Source organism: Sorex fumeus, unplaced genomic scaffold (genome assembly GCF_029834395.1).
Source record: "Sorex fumeus unplaced genomic scaffold, SorFum_2.1 ptg000122l, whole genome shotgun sequence".
NCBI classification, from domain to species: Eukaryota; Metazoa; Chordata; class Mammalia; order Eulipotyphla; family Soricidae; genus Sorex; species Sorex fumeus.
This window is the reverse complement of record NW_026606179.1, coordinates 1,382,752-1,399,902: the sequence shown is the minus strand read 5'-3', so window position 1 is coordinate 1,399,902 and position 17,151 is coordinate 1,382,752. Positions and strand designations below refer to the sequence as shown.

Sequence of the window (17,151 nt, the reverse complement as noted above, 5' to 3'; positions counted from 1 at the left end):
TCCTTTTTTCTTTTTTTAAATTTATTTCTTTATTGAATCACTGTGGGAAAAGTTACAGAGCTTTCGGGTTTAGGTCTCAGTCATGTAAATATCAAACACATTTCCCTTTACCAATACTTATTTTTAACCGCGACCCCCAATAGAACCCCACCTCCCACCCCTCCCAATTCCTGTGAGGCAGATGAGTTCTAGTTAATACTCTATCTACTTTGACTAGATACATTGTTTAGATAGAAGATACACAATTATTGTTTAGAGTTTACGACCCTCCCCCCCCCCAATCAGACATGCTGAAACAGCGTTGTGAAATGATTTGCTTTCTACAACTTGGTTTAAGAATAAAATGATGTCGTGCGGCCGCTATTGCGGCCGCGCAGTTTTGGATTTCTGCTACTTTACTTATTAACCCTGGAAGAATTTCTATTAAAAGTTAGATAGTTAAGAGATTGGTTTCTGTGCTCTGGAGTCGTGGCCGTGCCGGAGAGCCGCTCGTGGGGGGCAGCTGGCAACCTCGGTCGGGCGTGAAGGACGGCCCATTACGCCCCCCTTCCCATGAGGTCCCTGCCACCCCCAGCCGCGGCTCAAACCTGCTGTCCACAAGGCTCCCGTGCGGCCGCCATCTTTCTTTCCAGAGAGGAGCGGGCGTACTCTGTCTCCTGACAGGAAGCTGTTCCCTTCCTGGGAGGTGGGAACTCTGCCAGCAGTAAAAGCAATCTCCCTGACCATCAGCCCACGTCAGACTCCACACTGGAACTGAAGGGCGGAACTGACTTCCATGGGATCAACTTCTCCAGGGAAAAGCGATGCATAGCCCACCCCCCGCATCCAAGATGGGCCCAGAGCAAACCAGCGATTCACTCTCCATGGAACTGGGCCTCTGGGGCTTGTCTGCTGCTGACAGCCTTCACTACGGCAAGAACTGGGGGTTCCCATACTCACCGCAGTGGTGGACACAGGGTGAAGACTGGCCTCAGATCCTCAGACCCTCCTCAGGAGGATGGGCAGGAGGGTTCCTTGCTGGAGGCGCAGGTAAGGCCTCCAGGAATAGCTCTGGTCAACAGTGCCCCCTCACCCAGCTGGGGATAATCTGCCCCCACGACAGTGACACACTGCAGCGTCAGCCAGCCCACAGCTCCGAGGGGTGGGCTGTAATGCATCCCGTCACCCCCACACCCTTGCTCCCCTCCTGCCCTCTCCCAGCTGTTGATTCTCAAAGCACTTCCCAGAAAACCCCCTCATGCTAAGTTACATTGGTCTTTTCCTTTTTTCTGAAGGGTGGTTTTTGGGTACTATCTGGTTTGGGGTTACACCTGGCAGTATAGGGGCTACTTCTGGCTCTGTGTCTGGAATCACTCCCAGAAGTGCTCAAGGAACCATACCGTACTGAACATCAAACCCGATGTACCTGCTTGCCAAACATGCACTGAGCCCACTGAGCTCCCCGGCTGCTGAGTCTTTCAGGGAAGCCGCCTGCCACATTCAAGTCCTGGCTAGACCCTTGGCCCTTCCTTCTGCCTTTGACTCACTAGGGCCGATGTCATGTCCGCAAAGCTCTCCGGGGAGACTGCTCCCTCTTGGGTGGAAATTCTACCTATTTGCGGCCACTTCCATCTGGTTTTACTTCTCAAGTTTCCATCTCTTGTGAGCTTGATCCCTAACCCTAGGGAAGGATTCTGCAGGGTCAGGTGGCTAAACCTGCTCCTCCGTCATTCCTGATGTGGCCAAGTCAGGCAATGGCTTGGCCAACCCACCTGCGGGCTCTGGCAGCTGCAAGTCCTCCCTCTCACCCCGAGCTCTGCCTGCAGATTCCCCAGGAGCCGGCTGCCTCGGGCCTCTGTGCACTGTCACCACAGTTCCACCGTTCTGCCAAACACCCCTTCCTTAGGGCTCACAGGGCACTCAAGGTGTGGGTCCACATCCACTGCTCTCACAGGCTGTGTGACTATTACAGTTCTTAGTGTCACAACGGAGACATTACTGGGCCCGCTCGAGCAAATCAATGAACAATGGGAGGACAGTGATAGTGGTAGGGACTTCCTTTCCCCGCCAATCCTCAAGTTCCCTGTACTCTGAGCCTGGCCTCATTTCTACTCACCATCCCATGGTACTTGCTAAGGGAAGCCGCAGCAGTGATCCAAGCCACATTCTGCTCAAGATGGAACTCAGGGTTTGGCATGAGAGGGATGTTGTTCTAAGCTTGCAATCTCCCCAGGCCCTGTACTTGGGATGATATTGGGTTATTGGGGTCCTACCAAGTGAGATAATTGTTTATCCTAGGAATATTTATGTTGACCCGGGCCTATTAAGTGCTGTTGGTAAGAAAAGACTAGAGGTGCTGGAGTAATAGCACAGTAGGTCGGGAACTTGCCTTGCCTATAGCCAATCCAGGTTCAACCCCCAGAAACACAGGGTCCCCAAGCTTGCTAGGAAGGATCCCTGGGTAAGTCCTGCATCACTGGGTAGTACCCAAAAACCAAAAAAAAATTTTTTAAAGAGAGACTAGAGCTGGAACTTCCATTTTGGGAGAACGTTCTTTTAGCTGTAATGACTGTAACAATAGTTCTGTGTTTTTTCAGTCAAGAAACAAGACATAGGGGCTGGAGAAAAGAGTACCGTGGGTGAGGCACTTGCCTTGCACACAACTCACTAGGGTTAGATTCCAGCACCCTATATGGTCCCCAAGCCCACCAGAAATGATTCCTGAGTGCAGAGCCAGGAGTAATCCCTGAGCACAGCCAGATGTGGTCCAAAATTCAAAACAAAAAGAAAAACAGAACCTCTAGCCAATTAATGTAATATGCCTGAGCAGAGATCCCTACAGGTTCCCTCCCTGTTACCCTTTCCTTGGAACACTCCTTCTGCATGTTATCTCCAGTAACTGAACACGGCTAGTGGCACTGCAGACACGGAGAGTGTGAAGCAGTGTGTATCCCAGAAATAACGCACCTTTTAAAAACTCATTCTCTCACCCAGTCTGGCTATTCCTGCAGCTTCTGACTTTAACAGGCATACTTGGCCACTGGCAGGAATCCTACAACTCTCTGATGCCCTGGTGAGACTTACTGTGACTGGGAGCCCCAGATCCCCCACCTCCTCACGAAAATAGCACCAGCAGTAGTATCGGATTCTGGAGGGAATGATTTCCAAAATGGTCAGGCCATCAAAGACCCAAAACAGCTGGGAAACCCTCAGGGAGCACTGCCGAAAGGGCATGTGCACACAAAGAAGCCCCCTGGGGAACTTCCGTGCACCAGTCTGACAGACATGTATGTGTCTCTTTCACTCTGGATAACTGTCCTCCTGGCCCTTGAGAGGAGGAAGAGGCTAATCACAAAGTCACGCAAGCCCCAGTGCTCGGTCAGCACCCGAACGATCCTGAGCAGGCAGGTGCTCCAGGGCAGGGCTCAGCCACGGCACTGCTTGAGCTGCTGTTAGTAAGGGGACACAGGTCGACTTTCAGAATAAAAGAGCTTTATTAGGAGATAGTAAAGACTACAAGCCATTAAGGGAGCAGGGCAAACAGTTTCCAAAGACAGGTAAAGGGAGGTGTCACACATCTGAGTAATAATAATAAATCAGCAGCACAATCATTGGAATCCTTTTTTCCTACAATTTTTTGTTTTCCAAGTTACAGTCCACGCAACGACCACTTGAATTGTCAAAAGAATAGCCAGTTCACACAAGGAAAAGCGAACACCCCGAGCCAAGGTACCATGGCACAGGTCCACGATGCACAGGGGCTTGGAGGTGGGGGTCCAGGTGCTGACAGGCCCAGCTGAGCCCACAGCCCGGTCCCAGACACATGCCTTTTTGGACGGAGCACCCAGACCTGCTCTCTGTACTGCTCAGAGTTCCAAGAACTTCACAGGTCTGAGGAGCTTCACTGCAGAGCGCTTCAGTGACAGCCAACACCTTAGGAATAGAGTGTGAGGGGATGTCCCCTAATGATTCCCCAAGGGTGCAGCCCTAAGTTGTGATGATCTCAACACAGGGCAGGGAGGTCAATAGGAATGTAGGAACCTTAAAGCCTGGACCCTGGCCTAAAGAAATCCCAGAGTCCCACGTGCCCTGCCCCCACGCTCTTTCAGTGCAGGCGACTGCACGGCAACAACGAGAAGGGGAAGTGCCAAGATGCTAGTAACCAGGAAACGGTACTAAGCTGAGCCCCAAGGTGAAAACACCTACCGATCGCTGCTGTCTCCACCTAGTGCTCAAGTCTAGGTGCAGCTGCGCCCATTGGCAGTCGTGGGTACAGAGGAGAAGAGCATGGGGGGTAGGGGGCTGGCCACATCTGAGGCAATGTTCCAGGAACCCCAAAGACTCTGCCTGCCTCCACTCCAACTCGGGACACCCCAGAAATTGAGGCTGCCGCAAGGGCCAACTTTGTGGCTCTGAAGTCTGCAGGCTCCTCCTCTCCCCGAACTCTGCTGTCACACAGTCAAGAGGCGCTGTTTCTGAGCTGCGCCCATGCTAACCCCTCTGGTAATATTCTATCTCAAAGCCATTAAAAACTTAGCTTTCTTAAACACAGTAATACAACTTAGCAACGAACTCATCAGGGGCTTAAAAACCTACTGCAGGACTATCAGATGTTTCCCGTGCTCTGTAATTTCCCGTGTGGCAGTCGCCACTCAGCTCATGCTGCCCAACTGAGCCCGAGACAGGGTCCCGCCTGCCGCTTCTTCTGCACAGCTCTGCCAATTGAGAATCACGCACACAATTTTTAGTAGAGGGAGGGTGGAGCAAGGTAGGGGAAGTCCTAAAATTTTACCGACGTGTAAATTAGGTACAACTAAACTTTGCCCACAAATAAAGTTTTACTGGAATACCACTACATTCATTTGTTTTTCTCGGGCAGAAACTGTGTGGTTCTTAAAGACTAAATATTTAATATTTGGTTCTTTACTGAAAAACAAACAACACTGACCCTGTTCAGATGCAGATGGGGTTACTAGGACAAAATCAAGCTTGAAAGTGGGTATTTCCCGAACTACACTAACACGCCTTTTCCTCCCGTGCGCTGGGGTGCAGTTTTCCGTAAATGTACAAACAATGGACGTTTGGGTTTGAACGGACAGACGCATGCAAGGAATCTTACAAGGAACGCTCTACACTGCTGCATCTTCCCAAGCAGCTCTGCCAACGAGCACAGCCACAAACCAGAACTGCAATGCCACTAAGGCCGAGCAGGTGTCCTCGGCACCGACCAGCGGGCGCCGCTCCTGCATCCAGACACACCAGCACCACACAGTTACAGACAGCTACTGGGACAGGTGGCCAGAAGCAAATATGAAGACGGGAAACAAAGAAACCACCTAAATGCTTTCCTTTACTCAAAAGACTGATACGACAGACACTTCTAGCTGTGGTCTGACTCCCATGGGCTGTAGCCAGCAGCAGAATCAGACACTAACGGGAAGGGGGAGGGGAAGGGGGGAGGCAAGCACCCAGCACCAGTGAGAAAGCAACATTCATCCCCCACCAGGAATAAGGGAGAAAACCATCTAAAATTTCCGTATAAACGCGATAATTCTTTCACATTACTGGCATCACACTTACGAAATTCATCACTGTGGGAGAGAAGGGGAGGGCCAAGAAAACACCGAGTTTAAAGAGGGAGGGAGTGAGCGCACCAGGCGACACTTCACATGCAGTCTGGGGCGAAGGATCTGCAGGACAGGCATGCGCAGACCCAGTGTCTGCAGCCCCGCCCACAGGCTCTGGGGGGCGCTCTGCATCTGCTGACAGAATGGGGCTAAGCATTCCTGATTATACAGAGCTAGAACTTAACTCTCGAGAAAAAGGGACTCAACACCGCTGTCCTTCCCCACCACCTCTACCACCCTAGCCTGTTGCTTTCCTGTACCCTAATTGTGAAATGAGCTGGCGCCTTTTGAACTGAAGCACCTGGGCCAGGCTGCTAAGGTGTGACATCCCCACCCCTCCACCCCACACCCCAGTTCTCTCAAGGAGCACAGGAGATGTGCTACTCCAGATCTGCTCTGCTCCCCCAGCCCAGGTGCACCCTTCCTTCAATGTGCTCTTCTGGACACCCCGAGAGCCCTCCTCACCCTCTGCTTGCACATCACAACCCTGGGAGCCAACTGCACCAAGGCCCCAGGGGCCCAGGCGGCAGAGAGCCTGGTGCTCCTGGGGGCACTTCCGCGGGGGTGGCGGGCACAGGACGCCGGTGAGGACAGGGGTCGCGTTGATGCCAACATGTGCTTGCCAACTCATTGCCTTCATTTCTGGGGACCAGCTGCAGATAAGGCTATTCGTATTCCAGGAACTGTTTGTGATAGAACAGCAAGTATCTGTGAAGGCAAAGGGAGAAAGCGTGCTTTTGTTCAATTCTCAGGGTGTGGAGAACCTCACCTCAGGACTCCAGAACACTCAGACCACGGCCTCTACCCAGCTCAGACAGTCTGATGTCCTGGTTTGGGGGTTCAGTGAGTACCCAAGGAGAAGGCGCCCTGGCAGCGGGGTAGTGGCACTGGCTACCTGATGCCTAAGCAAACCCAGACTGACCTCCCCATTGGCCTGGCCTCACTTGTTCATGGTGGCACTTAGTGAAACCTTGTGTGTGGATGTGGAAGGAGAGGGGGAGGCACAATGAGGGAGGAGGGGGCTGATTTTGGTAGGACCCTACAATGGGGGCATGTAATCCTCACTGCCACAGTTCTTCTCTCAAACACAGCATTTATATATAGAAACCCAAAGGGGTGTGTGTGTGTGACTGTCTGTCTCTGTCTCTGTCTCCCTCCCTTTCTCTCTCTCTCTCTCTCTCTCTCTCTCTCTCTCTCTCTCTCTGTCTGTCTGTCTCGGGGGAAAGGGCAATAATGGAGGTGGAGATGGTGTGTCTGAGTCCTATCAATGACAATTCAAAGCCCAGAAGCCTTATGGATAGAGAGCAGGTCACCCTTAGGGCTCAAGAACACACCTCTTTTCCTCTTAAGGCAATGATTCTATAGGCTGGGGAAGGACTTAGTGCATCAGAATGGTAGGTGACTATGCCAGGAAGGACTAGAAGCAGCCACAGGAGAGAGGCTCTGGACAGCAAGGCTCCATGAGCACTGGGCTTATATGCTTCTAGAAGCACTCAGGTCATCACGTTCTCTATCTGCAACAAGTCACAGCACTCCAGCAATTAAGGCAAACAACTCTGAATGGTAACAAGCACAAGCCCTGGACTCTGTTTTCAAGTGGGAAGTGAGGGGCACTGGACCTACCCTTCACTGTCTAGCACATCCTCAATGCTGGCCTTGGTGATGATGGCGTCATCACACTTGAACCACTGGTCCTTGTGTTGCCGGATGAAGCTGGTATAGTGGCCGCTCTCCAGGGTTCCCTGGTGATTGACAACTGCAAACAAGGAGTATCTAGTTTGGGAAGAAGGGAGTAGGGGAGAGAGAGCAATGAACCCACTGTACTAGCACCAGAGACCAGACGCTCATTCGAATGAGAAATCCCCAGTTCTGAAGAAAGACTGCCTGGCTCAGCAACTGGCGTCAGCGGGTACTGAGACCACTCTCCCTCTCCTCCTCCCTGCCACACCACCAGCAGGACAAGGTAAGTGGGGAAGAGGCTGCAGGGCCCGCAACAGAAGGGGGCATTTACAATGCAACTAGAAAGCCCATTCCTAACCAACAGAAGATTCATGAATCACGACCATCCTGTTATTCGTCAATTGCCTCGAGCAGGCCCCAGTAACGTCTCCTTCATCCTAGCCCTGAGATTTTTAAGAAAGTGCTATATTCAAGGCTCTTTAGGAGAATGAGACTCATCATTGTTACTGGTATCTGGCATAATGGGTATGCCACGGGGAGTTTGCCAGACTCTGCCGCCGTGTGGGCAGGTTACATTCGGTAGCCTGCCAGGTTGTCCAAAGTAGGAATGAGATAATAAGATGATTAAGTACTTTTAATATAGGTCAGCAAGACTGGAAGCAGGCCAATGGCCAAAAAGAGTCAGAACTCTATTGCTGTCACTCAGTATAGCTGTGTCCCAGAGAAACACAGGCAGGTCGGACCAGAGCGACAGCACAGTGGGGAGGGTGTTTGCCTTGCACACAGCCAACCCTGGTTCAACCCCCAGCATGCTATATGGTTCCCTGAGCACCACCAAGAGTAATACCCAAGTGCAGAGCCAGGAGTAGTCCCTGAACGTTGTCGGGTGTGACCCAAAAAGCCAAAGGGGAAAAAGAGAAAGAGGCAGGCTTCCCTCCAAATCCCGATCCCTGCCCACACCTGTGATGCCCAGGACATATCCCCAAGGCACCACTTACTTGTTATCATTATTGAGGCTATCCATAGGCTGCTGGTACTGCCCGTTCATCCTGCTCTCCTTGCTATAAAGAACAAGAGCAAATTCAACATCCAAAATAATTGTGAGACCCAGGACTCAAATGCTATCACTAGTGTGATTGGGGAACTACTGTGCCAGATATTTTATGCACACACATCGTATCTAGTTCTTTCTACAAATCTTCCTTCTATGGCAGACTGAACCAGAATTAAGGTGAGGAAACCAAGACTCAGGCTAGCCAAGTGAACCAGAAGAGCAACGGGCCAATCAGCTTTGAGGTGGAGCGCCAAACCCCAGGTCGGCCTGCTGTACCTCGGTCCATCAGAACCTGCTAGCCCAGAAAGGACACGAATAAGGTGTTTGCTTCACATGTGGCCAACCCAGGCTCAAATCCCGCAACACACTTGGTTCCCTGAGCACCACCTGAGTGATCTCTCCACACAGAGCACTGCTGGGTATAGCCCCTAGCCCCACTAAGGAAGCCTGGCACGACAATACCCTGACCTAGCCTTTAGAGAAATGTAAGAAAATACAGTGCTTTAGGTCATGATAGGTTACAACAGTCCAAGCAATTAGCACTGTCTAATATATGAGTCTTGCCATTTTTGGAGGGTTAATTACAAGTGGTCTATGATCCAAAATTTTAAAATAAAAAAATAAAATCTATAGCTGCAAATTGAACTGGCTGTATTCCAAAACTGGCTTCATCAGCCTAAGAGCTGCTTTCTTAATGTGATCCTACCTTGACAATTTTGTGAGTTTATAAAAAACAACCCACAAAACATGAACGAGACTCACCTGAGGATAGCCGAGCTCTGCAACAGGTGCCTATCTACGGCTGGAACTCCGGGAGCACACCCCTAATAGTCACACCCCATCCCCAGTGCAGTGGACCAAACCCGCTCTCACCTGGAGGCCATGAAGGGGGTCATGTCCAGCTCCAGGGGAAAGGACACGTAGGTGGTGATCTTGCGCCTCAGCTTGGCAGAGTGCTCAAAGCGCTACAGGAACAATTCGAGGAGACAGGGAGAAGTTGCCTGAGGCTCCCTCCCCCCACCCCTTCGTGCTCCTCTCCAAGCCAAAAGGGCTATTATCTCACCCATCTCACCCGACCCTTTCGAGACCTTTGGTTCTTTTTAAAGTTAAAGAAAAACAGTCTATAGACCAAACATGATTGCCACTCAATGCCTCGCTTGCAAACCACAGGACCCAAAAGGAGAGAGAGAGAGAGAACAAGGGGGAATGCCCTGCCACAGAGGCAGGGTGGGATGGGGGGACAGGGGGTGGAAGGGATGCTGGGACCCGTGGTGGTGGAGGATGGGCACTAGTGGAGGGATGGGTACTTGATCATTGTATGACTGAAACCCAAGCACAAAGTCTATAACTGTACCTCATGGTGTTTCACCAATAAAAACATAAAAATTAAAACAAAAAAACACACAGAAAACTTTAGGGTCGAGGAAAGAGAAAAAACCAGGTAAGAAGAGTAGTAAAATCTTGAGAAGACTCTTCCCTCCTGCTCTCATACCAAAGCACTTTCTGTCTCCAGACCCGCCCCCCGCTCCCAGCTGCACGGGGCAGAGAACACAGAGAACACAGTCTAGACGGTCCCGGGACACTCACTTTGAGATGGAAGCAGGCCACAATGGGCAGCTTCTTCATGGTGAGCTGCTTGGTGGACTCCTGGTAGCTATGGCAACCACTGCATTTGATCTTGGCGCTGCTTCCCAAGTGCTCTGGTCTGGTGAATCTGCAAGACATCAGGGAAAAAAAAAAAAAGTTTGAGGTGGGGATACTGGGGGAGGCAGAAAGAGAAAAGAGTTCTTAAAAAAGCGGGGTTGGAGTGATAGCACAGCGGGTAGGGCGTTTGCCTTGCACGCAGCCTGCCCGGGTTCGATTCCCAGCATCCCCTATGGCCCCCCGAGCACCACCAGGGGTAATTCCTGAGTGCATGAGCCAGGAATAACCCCTGTGCATCGCCAGTATGACCCAAAAAGCCAAAAAAAAAAAAAAAATGCTCTCAGTATGTTATTTACTAACAACAGAGAGGTTTACAATCTCAAAATTGAAACTATTTTTTTTCCATCTTCCCTAACATTTTAAATCACATTTGATATTTTTAATACAAATGTTAACAGGCTTTAGTTTGCGCCTCTTCCCTCCCTTGCTGCTGGAGTGCACGAGCGCATCTGGGCTGCAATGGCACTGGGAGTCGCTGCTGGTTCCACGCTTGTGGTGCACATGCTGACTGTGATGCTCAAAAATAAAAGCAGAGTTTAAAAAATGTGTTTTAAACTAAGGCAACCAAGACTTACAAAGTTATTCATAGTTGGGCTCCAGGCATGCAGTGTTCCAATACCAACACCACCCACCAGGCTGACTTCCCTCCACTAGTGTCCCAGCTTCTATCACTCCCCCAAACACCTTGACAGGTACATTTTTTAGTTTGGTGGTTGTAGACTACATCTCATGTTAACAGTGCTTTTTTTTTTAAAAAAAAAAAAGCTTTATTTAGGCCAGAGAAACAGTACAGCAAGTAAGGCACTTGCCTTACACTTGCTGACCTGGGTCCGATCACCCATATGCTCCCTGGAGTGCTGTCAGGAGTGATTCCAGAGTGCAGAGCCACGAGTAAGCCCTGAGCATCATTGGGTGTGGTCCCCAAACCACCACCACCCCCAATAAGAGTTTAATTTAAGGGGGAAAGCTATATTTCTAATGGTGAAGATGAAAACTAATAAAATAGCTCACTTTACTCTCAGTAAAATTTCAAAGTTCACAGCTTAAAAAATATCCAATCTGTTCAGAAGCAGGTCTGAGGAAATCTTATTTCACCGGGGCAAGATGCTGCTGCGTCTGATGACCGCGACCTTTTCTGACTGGGGGACTCCCAGACAGGAAGGGGACCCTGGGGACAAGCGTTCCAGGGCCATTTCTTTTTCGTTATCTTCCCCCATGTGCAGTACCACCATGCTGAAGAACATTTTTTTTGCCCACAATCCTCATCATCTCAGCCAAACTGCTAATTCCTGCAACCGATACGTAGATCGAACCAAACTCAATATCAAAAATTAATGTATCAAAACAAGCCCCACATTCAGACGTGAAAGGAATTTGGCTTCAACACTAATTATAAGAAATTTTGGACAAAAATGTAAGTCAAGTGACTACCATCCCTCCTCCCCATGTCTGAAGAGTTTCTGAGTGGGGACAAGACACCACAGAAATCTCCAACAGAAGCTGGTAGCTAGTCCTCGCATGTTTAAGCAATGAGGGCACCTATGTTGGCAAACTAGAGGCTCACAATCAGGGTTTCATATCCGGATTGATTCTTGTTTTGCACCACACCACGCTGCAGGGTTTAGGGGACAGTGTATGGTGACAAAGATCCAAAGCAGGACCAGCTGTATGGAAGGAAGTGCCTTCCCCTCTGCACTCAAGTCTCTGGACCCGTATCGGTTGTTCTGAAGAAAACGTGTGGACACAGGAATCGCGTGTCCTGCTCTGAGCAGGCAGGCAGGAGAGTGTGCCAGAAGCTGAACGTACTTTCAGATGCTGATTGGCGCCTTGGTCTGTTTCAGTTATTTGTAACCTACAAGTGCTCTGATTACATAAATGCAGGTGAATCCATCCTCCAAGCACCTACCAGCGGCCAACTCTATGCGAGAGCTATGAAGGGTCATTACAAGACCAGTCTGAGACAATCCCTAGCCCTGAAGGACACATCCACGGAGAGCTGATATGGTGGAAGTTGGGCCAGAGAGTAAGAGCACAGCCTGGGACTGCCAGAACGAGGACCAAGGAAGCCCCTGGGGAAGAAGAAAGGCGCTCTGCCCCACCAGCAGCGTCACTGGGGTTCAGTTAGCTCAGGGGCCAACAGCTTCTCTCTGGCGGCCTCCAGGGGACAGTGGACACACCTGAGCTAGTTCAACAGATATTCCAGCAGGCAAAGCTGAGCAGACACCACACTCACTTTGCAAAACTGTGACTTACTCACAGGAGGAAGCCACTGGGCACTGAGTGCAGCCACCCGCACCTGTGGGCCACCCCAGGGTTTTACACTGCTCTGAGCCACAAGACGTGCGGGCCCAAGGTGTCAGGAGACCGTCCTCCTCCCTCAGAAGCCCGGGCACAGGGTCTTACCTTCGCAAGCAGTCAGTGAGCGTTGTGGTTCCGGCTATGTGGCTCTCCCCATTTACCACGCTGCCTTCGCTTCCCGGGCTCAGGGGCCAGAACGGGGTGGAAGAGCCCGGCAGATCCAGGCTGATGTCCCAGAATGGGTCTATTGTGGTAGAGACGCCACTGGGAAGAGGAAAAAGCATAGAGAACAAAATCCTTAATCTTCTGAAATGACTTATTTTACTTTCTGTTTCCAAGCACAGCCAACAGTGCTCAGAGACCACTCCTAGCTGCGCTCCGGGTACCACATGGGATGTCAGGGATCAAACCCGGGTCAGCCACATCTTAAGGCAAGCACCCCGCCTGCTGTACTGTTTCTCCAGCCCTTATTATTTTTAAATTATTTTCTGAAATTTTAGAATTGCGATTCTGTGGTTTACAATGCTATTAACTATGGTTTATCATGTACCTAATTCCAGCACCACACCCATCACAGTGTAGCACCTCTCTCTCCTTCCCCAAACCCCCTCCACAACTCCAGTGTGCATGTGTGTCCTCCCATCATGGCGCCTGTGGACCGCTGTTGCTCCCTTGCTGAAAACACCCAGGACAAGTGACAGCTACAGAGAGAGTCAGGTGCCACTGGTGCTGCCCCTGTCCAGATGCCCCTCACTCAGGAGGAGCAGACAGCGCATCCCTGAAGGGGCCGGGCGGCCAGCAGGGGGCACTGCTGAACCTCAGGCTCTGGGGCTACAGTTAGAGGCCAGCACCGTGGGCGCTGTGGGAGGGAAGGACAGCGCCCTTGGGGACAGCGGGAGCTCCAAGCACACTTCACAGTGACTGCACTGGCTGGGAGTCCAGGAAGGGTGCCTGCGGGCTCATCCACCAAGCGAAGTCCTCCTAGGAATTTAGATAGCACAGCGGTAGGGCGTTTGCCTTGCATGCAGCCAACATGGCCGACCCGAGTTCGATTCCTCCACCCCTCTCGGAGAGCCCGGCAAGCTACTGAGAGTATCTCGCCCGCACGGCAGAGCCTGGCAAGCTCCCCGTGACGCATTCAATATGCCAAACACAGTAACAAGTCTCATGATGGAGACGTACTGGGCCCGCTCGAGCAAATCGATGAACAACGGGAGGACCGTGACCGTGACATAGAAGAAAAGCCATAGCTTAACTATAGCAAGTGGCCTGAGTCCTAGAAAGTCCACCGCTGACAGGCTCCGATGGCACACAGGAGGGCAAAACTGACCTCCAGCTGGGGGGCGGGGGGTGTGCACACTGCCTCTTGCGAAAGTCTGAGCTAAGCCCCAGTTTTGAAGCCAGAACAAATGACAGTGTGAGTTTGGGCTTCGTGAGTGACGTTCTGAGATGGCATGTGCCACAGAACAGGGGCTGCCGCCACACTGCTGCTAGGCCAAAGCTACCCTCCTCCACTATCTGCCTAAAACAATTTTAGTCAATTGTGACCAGGGCTGAAAACAATGTTCTTTAGAGACAGCAGGAGCGAGCCAGAGGGCATGCAGAGGGCCCGGCTCCATCCAGCATCGCACCGCCTCCCCGCTGCCACTAGCTAGAGCCTTCCAAGGAGCTGCAGAATTCAACAGTAAAGGCCATCGGAATGCCCATGGCTGGGTGTCAACTTTTCAGCCCTCATCTGTCCAGGCCTCCTCCCCCTGGCTCAGGAGAAGAGCTTCATTTCAGAGGAAGGGAAAAGGAAACTATAGCATAACTTAAATAAAGGTACTTTGGGGCACCTGTACCAAAAACACCAGCACCCTTCAGTCCAGTCTTTTTCCAAAGGAAAGCGTCCAGAATGTGCTGGCTGTGGGGGTGGGCACGACACCCCCAGAAATGACACCTCCACTCACTCAGGGACCGGGCCCGACACTTCAGCCTACAGGTTCTCATTGTCTTTCCTTTGGGCACTTTCAAGGTGGCCCTATGAGAGTGGGGCGGAGAGGGGGGTCGTGGGGTCGTGGGGAGCTGCTCAAGCCAACCTGTGTGTCCCTTCTGGAGGCTGCACCAAATACCCTGCAGATACAGTACAAGAATCAAAAACATTCAAGACTTCACAGAGCACCACAGCTTTGGCCCAGGACACAGCAGGGTCAGCACAAGGGCCAGAGCGCCAGGCACTTACTGGCAGACTTGGCAGGTGACATCAGACTGCAGCCCGCCAGTGAAGATCTGGTCTATGATGCAGTTGCAGTGGTTGGGGTTGTTGGCCTTCTTCCCGTTGTCATCACCTGGGGAGAGAGCACAGCTGTGGCTCGCACCTGCTGCCCCAAAGGGGAATGGGAAAAGGACATCACTCGAATACTTGGGGGAGGGGAGGACAACGCAGCTGGCTCCTGTTCCTTTCAATTTTCTTTCCTTCTGTTCCCTAAGACCTCCTTAGCTTCTCTCTTGGCACTCAAATACATCTCGGGGCCGGAGCAATAGTACTGCAGGTGGGATGTTCTGCCTTACATGAGGCCAGCCTGTGTTCAATCCCCACCACCCCAAATATACCTAATATCCTCTGAGCCTGTCAGGAGAGATCCCTAAGCACAGAGCGAGGGGTAAGCCCTGAGCACTTGGGGTGCGACCCCGGCACCCACCCACAGAAAACCAAAACATAGTCATAGATATATTCATTCCAGTCACCAGAGAGCTGTTGACTTCCTTTTTCATCTGAATACAACTGTTCTGGTGAGATGGGCCCAAACGCAGTCTCTGGCCAGATCTGTAAGACTTTAAAATGAAAGTGGCACCAAAAATGAACTGAGTGAGGGTCAGGGAGGCCTGGCCAGTGCATAAATTGAGGTGTGTATGCCCAGTTTTCTTGGTTTGTTTAGAGATGAGATCCTTTGGGGATCCAACAGGGAGGGTGCAGGTTTGATGGCAAGTTATGCTTGAAGCTGTCAGACATGCCCCGGACCCAGAGCAGGAGCCACAGAGTGGCCAGCACAGCAGCCAGGCTAGCAAGCACAGCAGCGCCGATGCCAGGTGCCCGCCACCCCTGCTCTGGCCAGAACGCACGCAACACCACACTGCCTGGCGGGAGGCAACACCACCACATGGGCTCTTTCATGTTAAAACAAATATTGCAGGGCTCTCCCATGGCAGTGCTCAGGGCCACTAAGAACTATAAAGACCCTGCCTGAGGGTCTGAGCTCAGCACGGTGCTTCCTGGCGTCGAGGAGAAAAGCAACAGACACAAACAGGACACAGGCTGTCCCCAGCCCCCCCACAACGATAGGCACGGGGCCCACCTTTGCAGTGCCGGTGCAGCACATCCAGGGCTGCAATGAGGAACTCATGAGCGTCCTGTTGCTCGTACCCTGCCAGGTGCCGGGCATGTGTCCACACCAGGTGCAGCAGCTTGTAGGGAATGTGAGGGGAGCGGTGCCCCGAGTAAAACTGCAGAGAGAGGCAAAGAAAACACCGTCAGCAGTAAATGCTGCCCTCTGGACTCCACACACACACACACACACACTCTCTCTCTCTCTCACACACACTTGACACACACATGCACACAGCATACGTAACACACATATACTCACACATGCACACTACACACACACACACACACTTGACACACACATGCATTCAAGCACACTCAACACACACAGACACACGCAGGCAGACACACACACACATACACCCTGCCTGTCTGTATGGTGAGTCTGGTCAGAATGACTCCACCTTCCATCAGGGGCAGCTGACTCTCACTCTACTCCCTTGGGCTTGCAAGGCAGCTCTCGCACCTTTGTTCCATTACCTGCCTTCAGCCTAACAGGACCTGGAAACTGCACATGTGAGAGCGCACCCCCATGCGCCCCCTACACTGGGGTGGTCATCTGCTCACTAGGTGTCAGGGTTGTTGCATGGAAGGAGGAAGTGGGCTGGCTAGACCAGAGAACCAGGAAGCTCGTCTGAAATGAGCCAGAGGGGAAGTAACCTAGGCCTTGTGGCCCTGTCACAGCTGTGCCAAAGGATCCTTTCCAGAAACAGCCTCTGCAGGATCTGCTGTCTCCTACAGGTACATGAGTGAAATCTAATTCCTCTCAGCAACTTAGGAAGAGGCACAAGCCCAGGCTTTTTAGCTGGGACAGCCACATGCTTTGGCATTTATTCATTCATTCATTCATTCATTTCAGAGAGCCTATTCTGAGTTCACCACATGCCGCGTCTGAGTTCTGCCAGAAGCACTGGTGAGGGACAGACGGACAGGTCCAACGCAACTGCTGCCTAAGACCGCAGCTGATACTGAGGGCAGAGAGTCACAAATACAATTTAGAGATCACTTGATTGACCTAGCACTCAGTATTACAGAAAACTCAATCTCCATGACTAGAGCAATAGTATGGGGGGGTGGGGGGAGTAGGGCATTTGCCTTACAGGCAGCTAACCCCAAATTCAATCCTCAGCATCCCATATAATCCCCTGTACCCCACCAGGAATAATTCCTCAGTGAAAAGCCAGGACTAAGCCCTGAGTATGCCAGGTGTGGCCCAAAAGCCAGGGAGTGGGAAATACCATCTCTTTAAGGGGACAGTAGGGCTGGAGCGATATTACAATGAATAAAGAGGTTACCCTGTAATATGGTGGACCCGGTTTGATCCCCAACACCAAATATGGTCCCGCAAGCCCTGCCAGGAGCGAGCGTGAGCATAAAGCCAGGGGTAAACCCTGAGCACAGTCAGGCATTGCCCAAAACCCAAAATAAGGACAGTACTGTGGCAA

At 51.5% G+C, this 17,151-nt stretch overlaps 1 protein-coding gene across 1 annotated transcript in view; it reads right to left on the bottom strand.

Moving 5' to 3' along the window:
- Window positions 1–5,020: 5,020 nt before the first annotated feature.
- USP22 (ubiquitin specific peptidase 22) overlaps window positions 5,021–17,151 on the bottom strand; it is a 29,939-nt gene continuing 17,808 nt past the window's right edge. The window contains exons 6-13 of the mRNA XM_056136748.1: window positions 15,678–15,825; window positions 14,564–14,669; window positions 12,448–12,606; window positions 9,928–10,054; window positions 9,214–9,305; window positions 8,285–8,347; window positions 7,230–7,379; window positions 5,021–6,314 (exon numbers count right to left, since the gene is read on the bottom strand). Of these exons, the coding sequence (XP_055992723.1) occupies window positions 6,272–6,314; window positions 7,230–7,379; window positions 8,285–8,347; window positions 9,214–9,305; window positions 9,928–10,054; window positions 12,448–12,606; window positions 14,564–14,669; window positions 15,678–15,825 (888 nt within the window). The 3' untranslated portion in view covers window positions 5,021–6,271. The remainder of the gene's footprint in view (window positions 6,315–7,229; window positions 7,380–8,284; window positions 8,348–9,213; window positions 9,306–9,927; window positions 10,055–12,447; window positions 12,607–14,563; window positions 14,670–15,677; window positions 15,826–17,151) is intronic.